Below are 21,527 nucleotides of genomic sequence, written 5' to 3' on the forward strand. Positions count from 1 at the left end.
ACGCAAGCACCTGTGCAGAGCGGAGATTAAGATAGTCCGAATATAAAACACGGAACACACCGCAAATGTGGGCTGGTAAAAAGCAAAAAGAGATGGTCCCAGAGGGGCTCGAACCCTCGACTTTGACGTTATTAGCGTCACGCTCTAACCAACTGAGCTATGGGACCAGTTGTTGTATCTTGCAGAAATTCCGTGCTCTATGAACCAGAAGTTAAAACATTTAGGAAAATCCGTAGTAGTTGCTGGATAGTTACGAGTGCAGGGACGGTGGTGATTTGCTTCGACAGAGCATGGAGTGTTGACTCTTCTTTGTGAGCGATACCTCTGTAGGACAAGCAAAATAAGAAGAGTTCAACGGCAACTCCGTCGGCCTAAACCTGCACATGCTGACGTCTATGGCCATTGGGTGGGGTAGATGACGATGATACTTTTGGGTGAGATGGGACACATATAAGGTCTATGTATGGGTGGTTCTCGGATTTCGTCCGAAGATCCCTCATTCCATGGGTTGTCTAGCAGTTTCTAGCTCTGTTGTACGTAGCATTGTACTTTTCCGCCTCCCAAGATAAGGGCGGATATCCAAGGGCGGATATCCATAGCTTTGGCCCGAGCTGATAGGTATGATGTCTATAGTATACCTCTACCCCTGCAATTCTGTTTGGTCATATACCCCGCTATGACACTATCCAAGGGCTGGACGCCGCATAGTATCTGTCCCCTGTCCACCGTGACCGAGGACTAGCTAGCTGAGCATGAGATTTCCGACATGCCTAACATACTTTCAGGATAACCATGGCGACAACCTGAGTCACTACGAACTGCTATTTCACCTGGTCTACCATTAGTTTTCGGGGTTAACCGGGGAATTGTATAGCTCCTTCGCTTGGTTAAGATGAACCAACGAATTTGTGTGCCTTCTAAGTACGTATGTTCAAGTTTGCGTGTCGCCTGAGGTGGCTCGAAAGATTGCTTTTCGATCTCCTTTCTTGGTCTCATTACACTACAATGGATTGATATCTTACTCATTCACATTGTCACATCGTGTAAAATTTGATTTCAGATGATCATCTTTCATTCGGAAGCAGTGTTGGGTGATCCTATGAGGAGTGTAATGACTGGGTGCTTTGCTAACTGACATATCAACCTGGCCATACTAGAGTCGCTGTGCTCCATCCGTATATATTCCCACATGGTAACTGCCGTCCGCATTCGTGCTCTTTATATGATATTTGAGGGCTTGAACTATCTTGAACATTGGCCATGAACTTCGATTCATAGTATCAACCGTGGGTGCCAAGCGTAGACAAAATGAAACTCGGTTGTGTTGAAACACAACATCTTTGTTAACAACGCCATGCATCCCACTCCAATTCAATGCAACCATACAAAAAGAATTGCACTGCGACCAGTTACACAAACCAAGCTGCAATGTGCATTGAAAGATGCAAAAAGATGGTCCCAGAGGGGCTCGAACCCTCGACTTTGACGTTATTAGCGTCACGCTCTAACCAACTGAGCTATGGGACCCGGTTGTTGTGTCGTCGGCTGATGTGGGACTACATGAGCCGTGCAGAGTTTTACATCTGAAAGAGTGGAGCAAATGTATGTTCTGGCTAGGATGATAGGAGGCATGTTGGATATTGAGCTATCCACTCACTTCCTATTTCGAATAACCCTAAATGATCGAATATGAGAGGGACATAGTAATCATGGCTAAGCTCTCAACGTCCGTTGCCCTAACGTTAGCTTTGACTGTGTGATGACGCTAGTCTTCTGTTAAACGGTCTCCGCTGACGGAAATATTATCCGATTGTTCATGCTGACCGACTGGACAGAATTGATCAAGATGGTTGCCTACTTAGGTTTATCAGCCCGGATAGACCAAGAAAGTCTAGGCCTCAGAACAAGTCAAATGATAATAGCCAACTTCGAATTTTCTACGTAGCCTGTAGCCACCCATATATAAAGCCGCACAATATACAGGGTGAAAGGCACCAAGCATATACGTAGGTAGGCCCATGACATAAGGCGTGATGCAACATCTCTGATATCCCATTTAGTATCTGTTCTCCTATGGCCATAAATGTCCCTCATTTGCAAGGTAATAGACAGCCGTATAATTTGCACAATGTCCTATACCGCTGTAAAACAGGACCGACTGTGTAGTTACGTTTCAGCTATATCGCTAAAACCAATTGAGTAGACAGCTTGTGCACAGACCGCAAACTCTTTACTTGGTTTATGTTTTTTAAGATCAAGCGGGTAGATATCAATTGGGTCCCATAGCTCAGTTGGTTAGAGCGTGACGCTAATAACGTCAAAGTCGAGGGTTCGAGCCCCTCTGGGACCATCTTTTTGCCCTCCGTCGGCACTCTCGCTACGACGAGTAAGTAGAGTGGGTGACCGAAGGTGCGATTGATTCCTTTTCTATTCAATTGCGCCCGTGTTGGTTGAACTTGAGTCATAGCATTTTGCAGCATCCGAGGTGTTATTTGGACCAATGCCCAACAGGTGTACTGGATATTTGAGTAGATAGTGTATTATTGTATGTATGCCCACGGGAAACAAGTACACCCCAATAGTTCGAATTGAAGAATATATATATATGTGACTACAGTCTTGGTTTCATTATATCTTAATTCCGGTACTAGGCTAGAGCGTCTTTGTCGTGCTTCTCTGGGTACAACAGTACTGCCAATGGCACCGAGTCAGCTATAACTGCTGAATCGGCTTAGTAGATCGAATTCAAGACAGTCACATCGATAGCGAAGAACGAACACCTCCGTTGAATGGAGCCCTGGTTATCTAGCTCTAAAAACCTTCCACAGGGGATATAGACGCACGAAGATGTATGACTTCAATGATAGCAGTAATATAATTGCCTCCTGAAGCGTCTCCCTTGTGAAAAGAAAATCCCGTGAAAGCCAATATTAATTACTTGTATGTCACATATCCTCATATATCCGGGTATATACACCACCATTCCATACAACCCTACCGACCACCTCACACATATATCATCTCATTTCTTCCCATTACCTACCAACCGCCTCTCCTCCAACCACAACACCGGCCAGAACAGCACCACCCCAAACACACAAAACACCGTCGCCAGCAACTGCCATATAGTAACCAGCAAGCCCCCTCCCCACGGCGCCACAAACTTGATAAACTCCGACGTCTGGTAAAAGTCCTCCTGCTGCTTGATGTAGTACCGTTTGCCGGACCCTGTCCGTGGCGTGCGGTTATCTTCGCTGTCCGTAGTGAGATCCAAGACTGTGGTTAGATGTACATGGGCGTGATGGAAAGGAATGGCCCAGATGGAGAAAAGCTGGGACATTTGGAGGTAGAGCTTTTGGTTGGGTTTGTCGTACGCTATGTTGGATTTGAATCGTTAGCTACTCGTTAATTAAGAGAGGTTAAAGGATGATAAAATATGAATTCCCACCTACGGAATGCACCTCCAGCTCAATTCGCGGCGACATGATCTTGTACCATTGGTAGATCCTCTCGATGAACCAGCGACTCCCGGGATAGGGCCAGACGCGACAGAAGGGGTGGATGAAGGCTGCGCTGGGAGTGAAGTATTTCTGAATGGTTCGTTGTTGGTCATCTGGGGGAGCTTGCGTGAGGTGGTGGATTATAGGTGTGATTTCAGATGCTGTGATATTTATTTAGATTAGTTTCACGGGGTGATGGTGGTGAGGTGGTACAGGTACGGCGCCATGTGGATGGGAGATACGGACGCACCTGGGTCTTCCATTTTGTGACTGTTCTTGGCGGAGATGGTTCGGAGGAATGGGTTGATGGAATTGATAGAATTGATAGACAATTGTCATATAATATTTACAGTAGATAAAGGCACATGAAGGGAATTGGAGGGGAAAGCTGGGAATAGTTATTTAGCTGAGTTGGGGATGATGTCATGGATGCGGGCGTCGCAAAGGCCGGATGCGACGGGTTGCTTTTCTGGTTTCTAAGATCGGCCAACCAGCGAGATGTGCCTGGTGCCTGTTGGTAAGGTTCTGCTCCTACAATAGATAAATAATTGCATCACTGCGAAATAATGTGATAGTGAAATTAACTTTTCTGGTATCGCAAATCACTCTGGCTATCAAAGCATCCAGTGCAGATGGGCTACTTTATGCTCAGTGATCAGTCCAGGTTGCTCACGTCCAAACAATCCAGTGTGTATAGAGCGCTTCGAAGAAAGAAATATAGATAGTGCATCGTAAAAGTGAGAAAAGTATGTATACAAGTCGATCACCGCTTCCAGCTGTCCACCTTCTTGCGCCGCTTCTCGAAGATCTGTCCCACTCCCATCCCATCGTCGCGCTGCCCATCTTCATTCTTGCGCTTCCGACTCCGATCCAGCGCTGAGCCACTTCCCTGGGATCTCCGGGTGAGCTTCGTGATCCGGTCTGCTCCCTCAGTAAGACCACGCCATTCCTCCCCACCAAAGGTGCCCCGCGGGCCCTCGGCACGCAGACGTTTGGCCCGATCCTTCTTGCTCTCCTTCGCCAGACGCACGAAGTTGGTTTCTTCGTATCTCGTCCGCTCAGCCTCACGCTCGCGATCCTTCTTAGACTTCGTCTGTCGTCCACCGCGTACAATCGTACTTCCGATACTGGGCTCGGCCATAGGTGCGGATGACATCTCGGCGCTAACGAACTCATCGATGACATTGGACCGGCGTTGCGGGCGCTCCCTGCGCTCCCGGGTTTCGGTAGTTGGTAGGGCTGTGGGCATAATGCGAGGTGGTCGGTAGATGCCGTCGCTTGTAGCTCTCGCGGCCGCCTTATCCTGCTTGGCCTCAGGCTCGACCTTCTTGGAGAAGGCAGATACGTTTGGTCGGAATGCCATCTCATCTATATCCTCCTCCTCCTCCTCATCCTCCTCGTCCTCCTCACTGTCTCCCTCGCTGTCGCTGCTACCTTCGTCGGAGCCAGACTCCTCGTCGCGAGCGGACTTCTTGGCCTTCTTGCCCTTCTTGGGGGCTGTGGCTCCGCGCTCAGCCCGCTCCGCATCCTCAGCGGCCTTGATAACCTTGTCGACCTGGTATTTCAGCCGTCCTTCCAAAGGTCGGACACCGCGATCCAGATAGACACGTAGTTCAACGAGTTTCTTCACAATATCGTCCGGGAGCGAGTCGTTCTTTTCGGCGTCCTTGTCGGCGGATGACTTGAGACCCCTCAGCTGAAATATTACCAAGAATACGAGGTTCTGCATGTAGGAGAGGAGGAGATCGGACTTGGTGTCAAGTAGCGAGATGCCATCTTGCGGCGGTTCGATCGAGACATCTGAGGGCGCATCCCGCTTCGTCTTGGGGAGCGATGATCCGGTGCTGTTAAGACACGTGGTGAGGGTCTCAAGCAGGGCTGAGATATTCTGCGAGCCAGAAGGCTCGGACTGGGATACGGCCGCCGCCATTGTGTGCTGTGCTGTCTCTGACTGTCTGTTGAGTTGTCCGTCGCCGAGATCGAGAGGGAAATTTTTAGAGACCGCTTATCGGCACGTGTCGATAGGCATCAGCTTAGTCAGACATACGAAGTTCACGTGCGCCCAAGTGCGCGAGCTGGCCTCAATGCATCCGGGCAAGGCGTTCTTCTCTCAGCGAAGAGCCCGGTTTCGGTTCAATTCCTCGTTAAGAATTCCTGGTCTCCATCTCAAGTAGGTGGTTACTACCCGGACCACCCCCAACCCATGCGAGCTTGAATATCGCTTGTGGCGTGGAAACTGTAGCCTGTATGTATGCCACTTGAAGCTTGGGTCCAGCCGAACCCCAGGGACATCCGCCAGCGACCGACAAGAACTAACTAATACCGCGCTGGAATAGAGATACCCACCATGTGGTTCAACAAACGATCCTCGCCCATCGCCGCCCTCCTCCTCACTGCCCCTTCATTATCCGCCGCTTTCTATCTTCCCGGAGTTGCGCCTACATCCTACGATGAAGGTCAATCGGTACCACTCTATGTCAACCATCTTACGCCCGGCCTAGCGCAGCAGGATGAACAGCTCCATTCCGTCTTCTCCTATGACTACTACCACCCGGCCTTCCATTTCTGTGCTCCCCCAGAAGGTCCCAAGGATGTTCGAGAGTCGCTGGGAAGCATCCTGTTTGGAGACCGCATCCAGACGTCGCCGTTCGAGCTGCACATGGGCAAGAACGAGACCTGCAAGGCTGTCTGCGGCCCGGCCTCGTTTGATGCCCGCAGCGCCAAGTTCGTCAACCGCCGAATCCAACAAGGATACAACATCAACTGGCTGGTAGATGGGCTTCCTGGGGCGCAGATTAACATGGAGGCCGTGACACAGACCAAGTTTTACAGCCCCGGGTTCGCTCTGGGATCGATCAACGACGAGGGACAGCCGGTCTTGAACAACCACTTCGAGATTCTCATCGAGTATCACCGTGTCGGCTATGGAAACCAGGACAAGTACCGTGTTGTTGGCGTGCTCGTGCAGCCGGAGTCCCGGCGCAACTCCATGGTCTCGGAGGATGGTACCGCCCAGTGCGATGGCGATGGTGTCGGCATCACCTTGAACGAGGAGGGCGAGACTGCGGTCACATGGACTTACAGTGTGTACTGGCGTGAGTCGCCCACCGCATGGGCCACTCGTTGGGACAAATACCTTCATGTCTACGACCCGAAGATCCATTGGTTCTCCTTGATCAACTCGGCTGTGTTCGTGGTCTTCCTGGTCGCGATGGTGAGCATGATCTTGGTTAGGGCTCTGAAGAAGGACATTGCCCGGTACAACCGTCTGGACATGATCAACCTAGACGACTTCGACAGCACGTCCGCGGCGGTGGAAGACGGTATCCAGGAGGATTCCGGATGGAAGTTGGTGCACGGAGACGTGTTCCGGTGCCCCAAGTCCCCGCTGCTTCTGAGTGTGCTTGTCGGTAACGGAGCTCAGCTTTTCATGATGACGGGCGTGACTGTTGGTAGGTACATCCTTTGCAAATAAGACAGTCCTCTTGCTAATGGCTATAGTTTTCGCACTCTTTGGTCTGCTCTCCCCCGCGAACCGTGGCTTCTTGGCCACTGCAATCCTTTTGATCTATACGCTTTTCGGCTTCATTGGCGGCTACGTATCGGCCCGAGTCTACAAATCTCTGGGCGGCGATGCCTGGAAACGCAACATTATCATGACCCCAGTGCTGGTTCCCGCGCTCATCTTTGGCGTGTTCTTCCTTCTGAACCTGTTCGTTTGGGCCAAGGGATCGAGTGGTGCCGTGCCCTTTGGCACTATGCTTGCCCTGGTCCTGATCTGGTTTGTGATCAGCGTGCCGCTAAGTGTTGCAGGAAGCTGGCTGGGATTCAAGCAACGTGTAAGTCGCCTACTCCGAATCTCCATGACAGTTGCTAATTGCTTGTAGGCTATTGAAGGTCCCACCAAGACCAACCAGATCCCCCGCCAGGTCCCTCCGATGACGGGTACGCTGCGTACTGTTCCCTCTCTGCTGTTGACCGGTATCCTCCCCTTCGGAGCGATCTTTGTGGAGCTCTACTTTATTATGACCTCGCTGTGGACGAACAAGATCTACTACATGTTTGGCTTCCTGTTCCTCTGCTACGGGTTGATGGTTATCACATCTGCTGCCACGACCGTGCTTCTGGTGTACTTCTTGCTGTGCGCCGAAAACTACCGGTGGCACTGGCGGGCGTTTGCGGGCGCGGGAATGACCGGCGGGTACGTCTTCTTGAACGCAATTCTGTTCTGGATCACCCGGGTCAGCTTCGGTGGTTTCACCGGCGCGGTGTTGTATGTCGGCTACTCCGCTCTCCTCGGATTTATTGTCTTCATCTTGACTGGTAAAGACCCTTGCGAGCTTCCCGAAAAAACTCACTCCACTGACCCTGTGACTAGGATCCATCGGATTCTTCGCCAGCTGGGCATTCGTGCAGCGTATCTACGGCTCCATCAAGGTCGACTAAGCCGTTTGAAACTTCTAACATGAGTGATCGCTCGTCGCGGCGCGGCCCGCCCCCGGAGTCGTAGAAATGCCGAAATCTCCTCCGGTACAGTCGCAGGAGGGAAATCCGCACCGACTCAGCACGCGCGGTGACCGCGAGGACGCTTCACGCAACTGTGCTTTTTCGATATATACATCGTAAAATTCGCTTTGATTCGTTCTGGATGGTGCTGGGCTAGGATATCCCCTGTATAGCTGTGTCTGAAATTCGCATCTGTTGGTTTTGGTTCTTTGCTTCACTCGCGCTTGTAATGGTTATGATGTGTACATAGAGAAGTCCGAAAGACTGGACGCGGGTGTTCGGCAGGCGACGCCCGTTGGCAGGATTAGAAATGATGGACGCGCACGATTGAATGTACGATACGGGCCGCGCATAGTACGTATGCAGGGAATAAGAGTGAAAGTAGATCGGAGCAGATAGCCTCGACCGCTCTAGGCCGACGTAGAAGAAGGTAGAAGAAGCAGGGGGACGGGAAGGCGGAGGGGAACAATTGGTGGATGAGCGAGTAGGAGCCGTGGATCTCAAACCGCTTACGCTTCAAACCTCGTCACAAAGTGAAGCCGCCAAGCCGCCGTGTTCTGGACCCGCGGCTCTTCCAGTTCCAGCATCCCCGACTCTTTCTCCTGTGCCATCGCCACGACGCCTTTCTTTCCTCTCCGTTTTCCGCTGTCTCAGCTTTTGATCTGCACTTTCTCCCCTCCGACCTAGCATTCCAATACCCACCTTACCTACTTTGTCAGCCGTGCTGGTTCAATCCGATCGACCGCCCTTTCTTCTGCCCCTCGGCCAAGCAGCGCACGCTCTTATCAATCCAACCCAACCTTTCCTCTACCCCGCGCCTTCCGAGAGACCCTGTTTCATCGCGCGTTCTCACCGTGATACATCGATCCCAGCGATTTTCTCCCCTCTTTACAAAGACCTTCTACATTCGAGCCGAGCGCTTTTGGAGCGTGTGTGTGATCTGAAGATGGGCAAGTCGTAAGTGCTGCGCTTTTCCGATCGCTCCGCATGGGTCTGGCCAGGAACAACAAGGGAACCCCCTCGGGCAGGACAACGGACACCCATGGATGGTCGCACTCTAGCAACAATGACTGCGCTGCGGAGTAATACAGATCCTGATGGGAGTTGTCTGATGCTTGCCTATGTTTCCTTGCTGGCGCCCTACTTTATCCCTTAGAATTACCCCTGCTACCCCGGACCTCGTGTGCCCCGCTTGTCCGCATCAAACTAATTTATTCACCGGTCTTTCAGACAGTCGAAGTTGTCCCCCTCCCAGCTGGAAGAACTCCAAAAGGCCACGCATTTCGACAAGAAGGAACTTCAACAATGGTATAAAGGTGTGTGACAGATATCTCATGGGTTTGCGACCGGTTTCCCCCGGCGATATTTCCTTTCCTTGTTTGTGGTAGAAGCAGCCGCTGACGAATCGCTGCGGGGCAGGATTTCTGAAGGACTGTCCGTCGGGGACACTCACCAAGGAGGAATTCCAGAAAATTTACCGGCAGTTTTTCCCTTTTGGCGACCCGTCGTCATTCGCAAATTATGTGTTCCGCGTGTTCGACTCGGATAACAGCGGCATGATCGATTTCAAAGAGTTCATCTGTGCCTTGTCGGTCACGTCGCGCGGCAAGATGGAGGACAAGCTGGACTGGGCCTTCCAATTGTATGACATCGATGGTGATGGCAAGATCACGTATGACGAAATGTTGGCGATCGTTGAGGCGATCTACAAGATGGTAAGTGCTGCGCGCCTAGTCGCCGTTCCATATTTTGGCCCCCACGCCGGCTGACCCCCCTTCCTTTCTCTGCACCACAGGTGGGCTCCATGGTCAAATTGCCCGAAGACGAGGACACGCCGGAGAAGCGGGTGCGCAAGATCTTCCGCATGATGGACAAGGATGAGAACGGCAGTCTCGACATGGAGGAGTTCAAGGAGGGCAGCAAGCGGGACGAGACCATTGTCAGCGCGCTGTCGTTGTACGATGGGCTGGTGTAGGGATAGATCGGCCAACGACTACAACGACACTATCACTTGCTGCTGTCTAGTTGGGCGGGCCGGTCGCATTATGCCCATGGTTGCTTCTGCGCTTCCTCGATATGTCTTGGATGGTGAAACTCTCCTCCTGGTGAATTGGCGCTAACTGTTGACATGCTTTATCTGTTTTCGCTTCCTTTCCATCCATATTTGTGACTTGGCTGCTTCTTGCTTTCTTTCTTTTTTTGTTGTTTGCTCATTCTTCAGGATTCCCATTACTGCTCGTATTGACTTGATAAATGCGCCCAAGCTTGGAATCCACCGCCACGCCTTGGCATTACCGAAATGCCGGTAGTTGGTCGGCTGCTTATGGCGGCATCCGGTTGATCGTCCGTCTACATTTCTACTTCTTGCTGGAGCCGGAACTATGGCCGTTGGGAAACCACCCGGGTATGTACAGACGGGTAAGAGGGTGATCAATTCCCGGCCGATGAAAATATTTATGAATGCTTGTATGTACATAGTCGTTTAGCTGTTATTTTGATTTATTTTCTGGCAGGTTGTTTTTTTTGTAGCGGCGTTACTACCTCGCATATGTCAAGATTACTATTGCAGTGACTATAGACAGATACAGACAGCTCATCCATCGAATAGCGGTTTGCGTTGACCAGGCTTTGTATCTGATTTAGTATGCTCATTCAAAGGGATTACACATCGCATCTTCTTTACCAATACTTCCCAGCAACTAGGACTAGTGAGGAACTACTAACTAACTAAAAGCATCCACATCACCCGGGATTTGATTCGGTGATACATAGTACTAGTAGGCAGCCAGCAACCAACCAAAATAAACAAGCAATATACTAAATAAATCATTTAAACCTTCAAATAAGTAAATATACTAGTTTCTTCATTTTAATTTTAAAAAAGCCGGACTCCTCCCGAGAACCGGGATCTGTCCCCCATTAGTGAGTATTAATTTGCTTTTCTTTCTCTCCCTTTTCCCCTTTCCCTTATCATCCAGTGACGAATGATGGATTCTTCATCTGCACGATCATCACGCATCACGGACCGGATGGACTACATTGGGCACCGTGCATGATGCTCTTTCTTTTCCTGTCTTTTTTATTTTTATTTCTTTCCCTTTCTCTCTTGCCATGCATCTGTGTCATGATGATCATCCCACATTAATAAGTATAGTAAAGATTGTTCTATTGTTCCTGCAAGTTATTAGTAGTACTAAGTAACTTCCTGGTTCTAGTATCCGCCAATCATAAAGACGGCCAGGAACGGGTGAGCTTTTCCGATTGTAACCGCGGGACTTTTGGAGTTGGGATCTAGACGTGGATGGAATTTCAACTGAGTTTTGTTGGATTATTTCTTGTGTGCGGTCGGGAGGGGGAAGTTTATCGCTATGCGGGTTATGCTTTGCTTGCTTTGTATAAGGTTTGAGTATTGTGTGGGTTTGGATGGATGGCACATGGGAGGGTTCGTGTGGGGGAGGATCGGAGAATCTTCTTCTTCATTCTTCTTTGTGATGGATGGATGGATATTTTGCAGGTTGTGAGTAGTAGTAGCTGTAGTATTAGTAGCTGTTGAGTAACACCAGTATATTGATCCTCCTTGGGACAAGAAAGAGAAAGAAAAAGAGAGACAGGATGAGAGATGATGGATCGCCTCCCGGTGTCGATCCGGACAGGCAGCGGGCCAATCAGTTGGAATCACCCGGACAAACTCGAGGCCATCCGTCAATCCTGGAGTTTCTTGGGAAGGATCCTGGAGAGAGTTGAAGGCCGTCCCTCTGGTCCATGATTTCCTCGCAACCAATTGAGTCCAGACTCTTTCGCCCAGCCCTGCCGATGCGTGCTCCACCTCCAAATCCACCATCCATCCACATCCATCCAGTCATTCATCGCCATTCTTCCCTTCTCCCTCCTCCTCCCAATTATTGCCTTCTCCCCGTTCCTTTCTCCCCTTCTCTCTTTCTCTCTCACACAACCCCTCGCTTTCTCTCGCTCATCCACTCCCCTCTCACTCTCACACTACTCTCACTCGTATTCAACACTCATCTTCTCTCTTTTCTCCCTCCACTTGCCTCCTTTCATCCCCTCCCCCTTTTTCTCACGTCGCTCGATCTCCCTCACTCCCTCCCCCACGCGCACACCCCCCCTGCGTCCTTGCCTCACATCTTCTCCATGCCTTGGCTGCCAGATCGCACCGGTCTGGCTGGGGCTGTTGATCTATCTTCAGCATGGTCCGAGTGCCACGCGGTTGTCGGGCCTGCGCTGACGCCCATCTTCAGGTGCGTGTGTGAGTGATACGAATCATAGTCGAATCACTGATGGTTCCGTGTTGGTCGTTGGCTTCATTCATTGTTTGCTGTCCCTCCCCAAGCATCGGGCCGCCCGTCCTGGCGTCTACTAGTCGCCATTCCACTCCTTGTGCTCGACCCCTGAACCCTGTGTTGCACAGATGTTGGCTGCTACTTCTTTGTCTGTTGCTGCATGCTTTGCTCCCCCCTAATCCTGCCCAGATGTCAACTGCCGACATTCCTTTCTGGACCACTCGGTATCCACCAGGCTTTTGCTGTTGCTGCATTTAATTCTCCGGGTGTCCGCCCCTGTGTGTGTGTGTGTATGTGAGGTCTGGTTCTAACCGTCAGCATTGGCGCTCATTTAGTGTGACGGCAAATCCCCCTGTTACCACTGCAAATCTCGCAATGTGCCTTGTCTAAGTCAGACCCGAACCTTCAAATTCCGCAACGAAGTACCTGCTCTCCAACAACGTTATCGCACTTCAATCTCACCGACCACTTCCACTACCTCTTCTACTTCCACCTCCACCGCGTCGTCGCAACTTGTCCCCCGCCCGCCCCGCGAGAGGGACCCGCCTTCTCCAGGTTCGGCCCGCGGGCGCGACGTGCGATTCACCCCGCTGCCGCTGTCAATGGACGAATCCGTCTCGCCGTCTCTGACCGTCACTGCGGTCTCCGCTCAACAAACCCAGATCTTCACCAATTACGTTCTCACTGCCTTCCCTTGCTTCTTCAAATGCACCGAAACTCGCGTGCCCGTCAATTGGGTCGAATATGTCGACCGTCGACGTGGCGCCATGAACTCATGCTTCGACTGGGCCATCCGTGCCTGCACCCTGTCTTATACCGCCTCCCTCTACGATATCCCTGAATTCAATGAAGTCGCGCGCTCCTTTTACACCCGCTCTCTCGGCGGCCTCGCCGGCCTTCTTGCCGACGAGTCGACCGCCAAATCTGACGAAGCCCTCTCCACCGCAATCGTGCTCGCCGTGTTCGAAAAGCACCACTGCACCGGCCCAGAGGCGTGGATCCACCACGCCCACGGTATCCGTGCACTGCTGAAACTCCGCGGCCCCAAGGCCCATCTCTATGGCTTCGGTCGTGCCATGTACATCGTCTACCGACCGATCCTTGTCTCCGCTGCCCTCATTGAGGGCGAAGCCTGCTTTCTCGAGGAGCCTGAATGGCAATCCCTCAACGAGCAGATCTCTGACGACAACGCCAAGCTGCCCGATTCGTCATTGTATACGGACGTCGTCGACCGCGGCCTGCGCGAGATCATCAAGATCCCCGGTTACGTCAAACGCGTCCGCGATCTACTCTCCCTGCCCTTGACCAAACGGGCCAAGCTCGAACCCCCCTTGCTGCAAAGTGTACAAGCTACCCGCGCTGCCCTGCGCGGTATCCACACCGAGTTCGGCGTGTCCATCTCCATGCTCCGTGCCGGCCACAGTAAGCCGCGCGGGTTCATCGGACCACTGCCGCAATTCTTCTTTGAGGGCTATTCGGCGCATGTCACGCGGGGCGTGCACGCCGGACTCACGATCCTGAATTACCTCGTCATCATGCTGGACCCGAGCCGGCGTGAAACCCTACAGAAAGAAGCCCGTCTGCTATCCAACCCGCCATCCCCGGAGAGCGTGGTCAGTCCAGCGTCGGAGTACAGCTCCCCGCAGACCCCGTCCAGCTCGCCGGGGCATCCCCAGCTCGTTGTGGAGTCGCTGATCACCCCGGACTATAAGCAGGGTCCGACGACGGATTGGATGGATCAGTTGACGTCGTCGATGGGGATGGACGGCGTGCGGGTGCGTATTGTTGATTGATTTGAGAGTTAGTTTATGTATAGCGCGTTTGGAGTTGTGGATTGTCTTGGCGTGCTTGTATTGAGTTTTGGGACGGCTTGGTTGACGGATATCTAGATACCCATTGATTTGTTTGGCGAAGATGGGACATGATTCTGCTGGATTGAATTGATGTGTATATGTGAAAAAAGTAACGGGGTTGGTCTACTGTAACAAAGGAATTGATCGATTGCATTGGCCAGATTTTCAGGAGTTGGGTGTATATAATCGAAATACTAGGAATGCTATCAATTCCCGCACAGCTGCAATCTATATTTACTTCAGTAGATCTATATCAGCGGAGAACAAACCCGCCTATCCATACAGTACTTTCAATATACCTTTTTCAAACATCCACCCCCCACAACTACCAATCTACTATATACTAATCAACCCTACGCACAAACCTCCCCAATCTCCCCCTCATACAACTCCAACGTCCTCCATCGCGCGACACTGCCCTTCCCCGTCAACACAAACGGCTTCTCCCTGCTCGCCACAACCACCCTCTCCATCCCTAACCGCACACACTCATGACACCGTCCATTAACCCTCTCAATATACGGCCTCAACGACTCCACCCACTCCCTCCTCTTCCCTTCATCCTTTACATCCACCCCCTCCACCGCCTCAACCACCAACACCGGTCTATCCCTTCCATGTCCCCCAATCAACGCATTCTTGACCCGCGGATGCGCCACAATCTCCTGCTCCAACAGCGCAGCATTCACCCCGTCCCCGTGCGACAAGTACACGTAGTCATCGACCCGTCCGATAATCTTCCATAGTCCCTTGTGGATCGGGTGCTCTTGCCATAGATCCTTCGTTTCGAAGCGTGTGAGGTCCGGGTACAGTTTGAAGATGGGTTGGAGGGCGCAGGTAGGCGAGCGGATGAAGACGAGTTCGTGCAGTTGGGATGAGGTGGTTGTGGTTGAGTCGTAGCCGCGTGGTTCGAATACTACCCCTGTGTGCTGCTTGTTGAAGGTCAGGTAGTCCCATGCGTCGCTCTGGTAGGGGTGCAGTTCTGTGAAGTACCCGCCCGATTCGGTGCTGCCGACTCCCGGGATCACGGGGACGTGGGGGAGTAGTAGGGGGGCGGTTTTGCGGGATAAGGGGGCGCCCGCGTAGTGGATGTAGTGGAGGGAGCGGAGGGCGGAGAGGCCCTCTGGGGTGAGGGTTAGGGCGTCGATTAGGGACGGGGGGAACATGGCTGTGGTGATGTTGCCGTGCTGGAGGAGGGAGATTATGGTTGAGGGAGTCGGTGGCGTTGGTGGGCCGATTACGGCGGTCATGTGGATGAAGGTCGTCATGCAGAGGGAGAGGGTCATGCCTACGAACTGTTTGGGGGGTTTTGGTTAGGGTTGAGGGTAAATGGGGGATGGGGAATGGGGTAATGGGTATGAGGGACGTACGTGGAGGGATGGGAGTGGGGTGTAGCAGCGGCGCTGGGCGTAGTGGTGGATTTGGGTCTCGCCGATGTCTGGGAGTGAGGCGACAATGTCGGCTCCGGCCATCATTTCGTGCGTATAGGTTACTGGTTTGGGGTTCCCTGGGGGTGTAAGTATATTTATTGTCTTGATTGTGAGTGGGAAGAGGGGAGGGAGTTACCTGTTGTGCCTGATGTGTGGAATACTAGCCATGGATCAGCTTTGCCTTCCTCGAATGTCTTGCTGTAGTTGACTGGTTCTGCTTCTGCCTCTTGCATGAAGGCTTCGATGTCTGGCACCGTGACTGTTTGGACATGTGGAGCTGCTTTTAAGATCTCTGCAACAGGCGCTTCCATTGACGACGGTCTCAAGTAGACGGTGCATCCTTTCTTCTCGAGAATGTGCAGCTGAGCTTCCGCCGTGACTAGCGGCGAGGGCAGGACCATCTACTATATGTTCAGAATGGAAAATCCCTTGAATATCTGAGGCAGGATCATACGTACCACCTTCTGCACCTTCGCCGCTGCCACCGCCAGAATCTGGTATCGAAGATCCTTCGGTCCAGCATAGGCGAAACACTGGAATGGCTCAGACGTCGGAGGCAGGTTCTGCTTCAACCAGTGTGCTGCATGGTTGGCCGCGTTGTTCAGCTCCTTGAAGCTGATGTCGCGAAATCCCTGTGACAGGTCCTGATCATTGATCGGAACGGAAACCCATGCTGGGGTGTTGTTTGCTTTGGCTCTGGCTTCGATTACGGATGTGAGGATGCGCTGGCCGTGCTCGACTCCAGGGAGAGGGAACGGGGATTGGAAAGGAGATGCCATTGAAAATGTGCTGTTATTAGCGCTTGGTGAGATACTGTTGAATGAGAAAAGAATTGGCAGCCTGGAGACATGACTGCGCTTTATATTCCCGAGCACCCCGCAGCCTTATGGATGAATGAAGCTCCGCTAGCAGGTGTTAGTACTCCGACCCAGACATCTAGTAAGCACTAAGACACGCCCGTCGCTATTAGCACGTCAGCCCAGACAGAAAAGGCTGAGACTCCAGCCTGTCCAACATTTACCCGTGTCATTGTCATCAACTTGGACGAAGAGAGCGTGAAAAAGAGGGAGTCAGAATGGATCTAGGGTATGACAGGCTTATCTAAGCCATGCAGGGATGCGCCTTGACAGCTCCTTTCAGCTTCCAGCGCGACCTTCATACAACTCCCCTCGCGATCTACTTCCCCTACGGTAAGTAGAACATGGCTAAACGACTCGCCCAATCACTTCGTGCCTGGTCAGCGTTGGGGCGCAAGTCCCGCACTTCGTTCCATGGCACTGGCCTGGAGCTTCCTCCCGAACCCAAGACCGAAGAGGAGAAGGTTCCCGGCTTCAAGCCCAGTGCCTATTTCCCCGTTAAACCTGGATACATTTTCAATGATCGATATGAAGCTCTGACCAAGCTTGGCTGGGGAGTGAGCTCCACCGTCTGGCTTGTCCGCGATCTTCAACAGTATGCCGCCAGCCCCTTCTCATCTCCACAGCGCTAATGCCCGCTCCGTCCTAGATGGAAATGGCTACCAGAACGCTACCTGACACAGAAAATCGGCACCTGCAACTACGCAGAAGGCCACGAAAGCCATGAACTCAATATGGAAAAGTGCATCCGCGACGCCAATCCCAACCATCTAGGCCACTCTATTCTGAGAACGTTCATTGATTCTTTCGAAGAGAAAAGCCCCAATGGGACACACATCTGTCTGGCCTACGAGCCACTGCGAGAGCCCTTGACACTTCTACAAGGCCGGTTCATCAACGAAACATTTCCTCTTGACATCTTCAAAGCCTACATGAAATTCCTCCTACTAGGACTCGACTACTTGCACTCCGAATGCAAGATCATCCATACCGGCTAGTACCACTCACAATCCCCACTATATATCCAGCAGCATCCTCATGAATTACTTACAAGTACATAGATATAAAAGCGGCCAACATCCTCATAACCATCGAAGACCCTTCAGTCCTACACAGCTTTGCCCAATCGCAACCATCAAAACCTATGTCCCAAAAGACAATCGGCGACTATACCATTTACCTCTGCCACAATAACTTCGGCCGTCCAAAATCCCTTGACTTCCTTCCAGTTCTATCTGACTTTGGATCCGCTCAATTCCAACTCGACAACGTCACAAACACCTGGCCAATCCAACCGGATTGCTACCGCGCACCCGAGGTACTCCTCGGCGCGGGCTGGTCATACAGCGCCGACATATGGAACCTAGGAGTAATGGTATTCCGCCCACCTCATTAACCAAACTACTACATACTGAGAAGGTATCGGATATAGATGTGGGAACTGATCGAAGACAAAATTCTCTTCTCCAACGCCCGCGACTCAAACCTAAGAGGCACCCCGGCAGCTCATCTCGCGCAGATGATAGCCTTTCTGGGCCCGCCACCTCAGGAATTGATAGCCCGGGAGAAAGAAGGACTCAACCGAACATTCGGTATTGGATTACGGAATCCAGACGGAAAGCTTTGTAACTCGCCTGCCGAGTGGTTCGATGGGCCTTTCTTTGACGAAAATGGTGAGTTTATACCACCGCTACCTCCTATTTACTATCCAGTATAGATACTATACTCACAAACCCCACCACAATGGCATATAGGTGAATTCCTACACAAGCACCTCATCCCAGAGAACCAGACTCTCGAAGACACAGTAACCTGTCTCAAGGGTACAGAGAAAGATGAATTTCTGGCCTTCGCTAGGAATATCTTGCATTGGCTGCCTGAAGACCGGAAGACGGCCAAGGAGTTAGCTGAGGATCCGTATTTGAGTGAAATCACGATAACAGTCAAAGAGAGTAAGTCGTGAGTGAAGGTATAGGCGTTCTTTTTGTACGATACGTAGTAGATGATACCCCCTCTCCGCTCTGCTTGTTTATGTGTAACATATGGTGTATATAGGATAGAAATCTTAGCTCTATTATTCATGGTATAGATAGAATTCAAACTACACTCATGGCATCTAAGAAACACACGCAATGCTATCTATTTATACCGGCGATTGGGAGTCCTATCCTTGTTGGTACTATATACCTCAAGAAGTGTATAATTAGTACGATATAGTGCCCGAGGCCTCGCTTGTATATAATCTAGAATAGTATGCTACCAATCAGCCCACAAGTACACACACCTTCCTCACTAAATGACCACTACGTAATACTAAATACTCACGGCGTACAATCAAGAACCGAAGCAGTTCTCTCTCTGTCTTCAACAAAACACCAGCATAGAACCTCAAAGCAAGCAAACAAACACCAAAACCCAATGGAATAGACTAACCAGCAGGTGACTGATTAGAAACTACAAAAACGAAAAGCAAAAGAGGGAGTGTTAAAAATGACAAGAGTGGGATTCGAACCCACGCCATCGAAAGATGATCAGGAAGCTTTAAACAAGCTGATTTATTTAGGTGGACCTAAACCTGACGCCTTGGACCAACTCGGCCATCTTGCCCTTTGTTTTCGTTGGTGGGTGGCGATTGGTGCTCACTTATTTGTGGATGATTATTTCTTGGCATATGCCCTAACTATAATCTTGAGATATAGTATAAGTGCTTGCTTTTCGATAAATGATTTTGTGGTGATAGGCGTACACTATTTTGGGACATTGAATGCGATTACTCGTCTTCGAGAATACACCGCCGTAGTGAACTAACACTGTCCAGTTCCTCGTTTTCCCGCTGGATTACCACTGAACGAGCCTTGTATTTTGGGTCGCTCAATATCCGCTCTACACTCTCTCGGATGGTCTCAGGGCTGGGAGTATCGGTTCGCAGATTGATTCCAATTCCGGCCCATTCTCCGCGCATGCATACTTCGCCTTTGTCTTCTATAGACGTAGAAATAATGGTTAGGGACTTGGTGTCTCAAAGAGGAAGGTGAGGTCACTTACGAACTGTTCCAGCTAATACCATGGGCACTCCGTTCATCACGCCATGCATAAAACCGCCATACCCGCCGTTTGTCACAAAGACATCAACGTACGGAAGCACCGCATCATACGAAAGGTAATCAATGACTTTGGTGTTGTTGGGTATCTGGTGATCCTCATCCAATACTGCGCCTTTCACTCCCAGCACGCCGATGACCATGACATCTGACCGGTTGGCGAATGCCTGTATGGTGGGAATGAGTAAGTTCTTATAATAGGTTTTGTCAGTACCCTGCGTAACGAAGACGACTTTCTTCGGGTTCGCTGCGTGCCTGTTCGTCTCCAGTTCACCCCACCATCCAGGCAGGGGTGTGGATAGGTCGGTTTTCCTGCATGGTGTGCCGCCAATGAACCGGACCTTCGGTGAAAGGTCGCTGCGCGGGTACTCCAAGCTTGGGGAACAGGGCTGCAGGAGGATGGTATGGGTGCTCCACAGGTCGAATAACCACTGGTCTACTTTCATGGTTGCTCCAAGCGATGCATACACGCTGTTGCTATAGTCAACTAGCTCATCGCGGATAACTTTCTCGGCGGCGTACATCGCAGCGTTGCGGGCTCGGCCGTCGCTGGAGTCGGGAGCTAAACAGCTCCCAAACGGTGCTGTGTCGACACTTGTGACAAGCAACGGTGTGGTGGTGAATGTAAGGGTCTTGGGAAATTGCTTGTAACCTTTGGGTGGGGGTGCACCGAGAAGGTATGGCCAGGTTCCCATGTAGCCGAGCTCTTGGATGAGAACGACCTCGCGATTTGGGTGCTTTTCGCGGAGAGTTTCCAGAACAGTCTGTAGTGACTTCATTCTGGATGCGGTCAAGTCGATGAAAAATGTCTTTAGACCCCAGATAATGCGGGCGCTGCGATCAGGAATTGAGTCCAGGGAGTCTAGGCTCTCCTGGGAGTATAAACGTTCTATTGGGTAGAAGGTGGCGCCGGTTTTGCGGATGAGGGTTTCGAACTCTGGACCACCAATGAAGGAGACATCGAAGCCTTGTTCGGTCAGCTCATTGGCGTGAGGCAGTAATGGGAGAGTATGTCCCGTTATTATTGCGCAGGCAATGACAATAAGTGGCTTCGAGGAGCGGTCCTGGGTTGCCGTTGCTTTGCTATTGATAGTCATGGTTCTGGATTGGGTTCCGGAATATACGGCGTAGGAATCTGTCGGCCTTTCCTGAAATACTATGTGGCTGAAATGGCTGTTTCCAAGGGTTTGGCGTGGAGATAATTAAGCGTAGCGGTCTTGGTGTGGAAGTGTCGCATCCTATTGCAAGTGTCTCCTTTAATACTCTTCAAGAGAACTTCAGCCAGCCGCAATGCAAGTAGTGCGTGGATCTGATGTATGTGTTGTCAGGATGCACGATCAAACTCTCAAATCTCGTCTGGTGTGGGGTGTATCGACCAATAAGCACTGTCAGTCCAAGGTTCGATAGAAAGGCGAAGCATTGAATCCCGTGTAAGAGGTATGCGGGCCCTCAAAAGAGTGAAAGGAAGCTGTTAGTATGTGAGCAGGTGGTCTCTCTTGTCTAAGCACATTCCCCATGAGCGGCGCATGCGCACAGGCTCATTGGGCTGCTGAATCCTGTATCAAGGGAGGACATGTTGTTGACATTCCTGTAAGCGAACCGACATGCACATGGACGGGCAAGGGGATAAGCTTTCGCTGGCTCTGACATGACTCCATTGTAGAGCTTAGCTGGAGAAAGGGAGGAGCGAAAGTCGGGGAAACAAGCGATGGCGATATCACCTGACTGAGGGCCTCCAGTGCGTTCGAAGGGATGACTTCACTGCTCTATGGCCCAGGCCCAGAACACCAGCACAAGCTTATTACTCACATACCACAGTAGGTAATCAGACGGGCATGGAATGCCTTAAGATTTTGTGGCGGTGAAAAATATCTTGGAAGGGATCATCTCTATCATGCATGTCATCACGTGGAAAGTTGGGATCTGGCCTGCAAGCACGGAACCAGCAAAGTGTGATCTTGAACCAGATAACATCGCACTAG

At 51.2% G+C, this 21,527-nt stretch overlaps 9 protein-coding genes and 4 non-coding genes across 13 annotated transcripts; 5 read left to right on the top strand and 8 right to left on the bottom strand.

Moving 5' to 3' along the window:
- Window positions 1-93: 93 nt before the first annotated feature.
- On the bottom strand, window positions 94-167 carry BO85DRAFT_t186. The gene has a single exon. It is a non-coding gene; the product is annotated as a tRNA-Ile (tRNA).
- Window positions 168-1,453: 1,286 nt separating this feature from the next.
- BO85DRAFT_t185 lies at window positions 1,454-1,527 on the bottom strand. The gene has a single exon. It is a non-coding gene; the product is annotated as a tRNA-Ile (tRNA).
- Window positions 1,528-2,276: 749 nt separating this feature from the next.
- Window positions 2,277-2,350, top strand: BO85DRAFT_t183. Its single transcript has one exon. It is a non-coding gene; the product is annotated as a tRNA-Ile (tRNA).
- A 432-nt stretch (window positions 2,351-2,782) lies between these two features.
- BO85DRAFT_479394 (uncharacterized protein) lies at window positions 2,783-3,838 on the bottom strand. The gene is made up of 3 exons (XM_025662951.1): window positions 3,751-3,838; window positions 3,449-3,661; window positions 2,783-3,375 (listed from the first exon to the last, which is right to left on the bottom strand). The coding sequence occupies exons 1-3, from the start codon at window positions 3,761-3,763 to the stop codon at window positions 3,023-3,025; spliced, it is 579 nt and encodes a 192-aa protein (XP_025513862.1). The 5' UTR covers window positions 3,764-3,838; the 3' UTR covers window positions 2,783-3,022.
- A 215-nt stretch (window positions 3,839-4,053) lies between these two features.
- On the bottom strand, window positions 4,054-5,461 carry lcp5 (small subunit rRNA maturation protein LCP5). Its single transcript, XM_025660527.1, has one exon. The coding sequence runs from the start codon at window positions 5,428-5,430 to the stop codon at window positions 4,264-4,266; it is 1,167 nt and encodes a 388-aa protein (XP_025513863.1). The 5' UTR covers window positions 5,431-5,461; the 3' UTR covers window positions 4,054-4,263.
- A 146-nt stretch (window positions 5,462-5,607) lies between these two features.
- BO85DRAFT_451169 (transmembrane 9 family protein) lies at window positions 5,608-8,398 on the top strand. The gene is made up of 5 exons (XM_025660528.1): window positions 5,608-5,745; window positions 5,837-6,952; window positions 7,002-7,339; window positions 7,388-7,823; window positions 7,879-8,398. The coding sequence occupies exons 2-5, from the start codon at window positions 5,848-5,850 to the stop codon at window positions 7,944-7,946; spliced, it is 1,947 nt and encodes a 648-aa protein (XP_025513864.1). The 5' UTR covers window positions 5,608-5,745; window positions 5,837-5,847; the 3' UTR covers window positions 7,947-8,398.
- Window positions 8,399-8,824: 426 nt separating this feature from the next.
- BO85DRAFT_69784 (EF-hand domain-containing protein) lies at window positions 8,825-10,052 on the top strand. The gene is made up of 4 exons (XM_025665599.1): window positions 8,825-8,963; window positions 9,237-9,322; window positions 9,426-9,721; window positions 9,802-10,052. The coding sequence occupies exons 1-4, from the start codon at window positions 8,953-8,955 to the stop codon at window positions 9,979-9,981; spliced, it is 573 nt and encodes a 190-aa protein (XP_025513865.1). The 5' UTR covers window positions 8,825-8,952; the 3' UTR covers window positions 9,982-10,052.
- Window positions 10,053-11,217: 1,165 nt separating this feature from the next.
- Window positions 11,218-12,029, bottom strand: BO85DRAFT_451173 (uncharacterized protein). Its single transcript, XM_025660529.1, has one exon. It carries the CDS (start codon window positions 11,845-11,847, stop codon window positions 11,335-11,337), a length of 513 nt encoding a protein of 170 aa, XP_025513866.1. The 5' UTR covers window positions 11,848-12,029; the 3' UTR covers window positions 11,218-11,334.
- On the top strand, window positions 11,874-14,378 carry BO85DRAFT_451174 (uncharacterized protein). Its single transcript, XM_025660530.1, has 2 exons — window positions 11,874-12,262; window positions 12,640-14,378. Exons 1-2 carry the CDS (start codon window positions 12,212-12,214, stop codon window positions 14,095-14,097), a joined length of 1,509 nt encoding a protein of 502 aa, XP_025513867.1. The 5' UTR covers window positions 11,874-12,211; the 3' UTR covers window positions 14,098-14,378.
- On the bottom strand, window positions 14,041-16,621 carry BO85DRAFT_451175 (putative AMP-binding enzyme). Its single transcript, XM_025660531.1, has 4 exons — window positions 16,046-16,621; window positions 15,724-15,988; window positions 15,528-15,664; window positions 14,041-15,452 (listed from the first exon to the last, which is right to left on the bottom strand). Exons 1-4 carry the CDS (start codon window positions 16,364-16,366, stop codon window positions 14,511-14,513), a joined length of 1,665 nt encoding a protein of 554 aa, XP_025513868.1. The 5' UTR covers window positions 16,367-16,621; the 3' UTR covers window positions 14,041-14,510.
- Window positions 16,622-16,652: 31 nt separating this feature from the next.
- Window positions 16,653-18,562, top strand: BO85DRAFT_479401 (kinase domain-containing protein). The gene is made up of 6 exons (XM_025662952.1): window positions 16,653-17,039; window positions 17,094-17,437; window positions 17,506-17,819; window positions 17,877-18,117; window positions 18,199-18,396; window positions 18,500-18,562. Exons 1-6 carry the CDS (start codon window positions 16,789-16,791, stop codon window positions 18,502-18,504), a joined length of 1,353 nt encoding a protein of 450 aa, XP_025513869.1. The 5' UTR covers window positions 16,653-16,788; the 3' UTR covers window positions 18,505-18,562.
- Window positions 18,563-18,935: 373 nt separating this feature from the next.
- On the bottom strand, window positions 18,936-19,051 carry BO85DRAFT_t184. The gene has a single exon. It is a non-coding gene; the product is annotated as a tRNA-Leu (tRNA).
- A 163-nt stretch (window positions 19,052-19,214) lies between these two features.
- On the bottom strand, window positions 19,215-20,642 carry BO85DRAFT_461034 (MGT family glycosyltransferase; the record flags this gene model as incomplete). Its single annotated transcript, XM_025661755.1, has 2 exons — window positions 19,215-19,426; window positions 19,490-20,642. The coding sequence occupies 2 exons, from the start codon at window positions 20,640-20,642 to the stop codon at window positions 19,215-19,217; spliced, it is 1,365 nt and encodes a 454-aa protein (XP_025513870.1).
- Between the last annotated feature and the right edge of the window lie 885 nt (window positions 20,643-21,527).

The sequence above is a fragment of the Aspergillus piperis genome, assembly GCF_003184755.1.
Source record: "Aspergillus piperis CBS 112811 unplaced genomic scaffold BO85scaffold_14, whole genome shotgun sequence".
Lineage (NCBI taxonomy): Eukaryota > Fungi > Ascomycota > Eurotiomycetes > Eurotiales > Aspergillaceae > Aspergillus > Aspergillus piperis.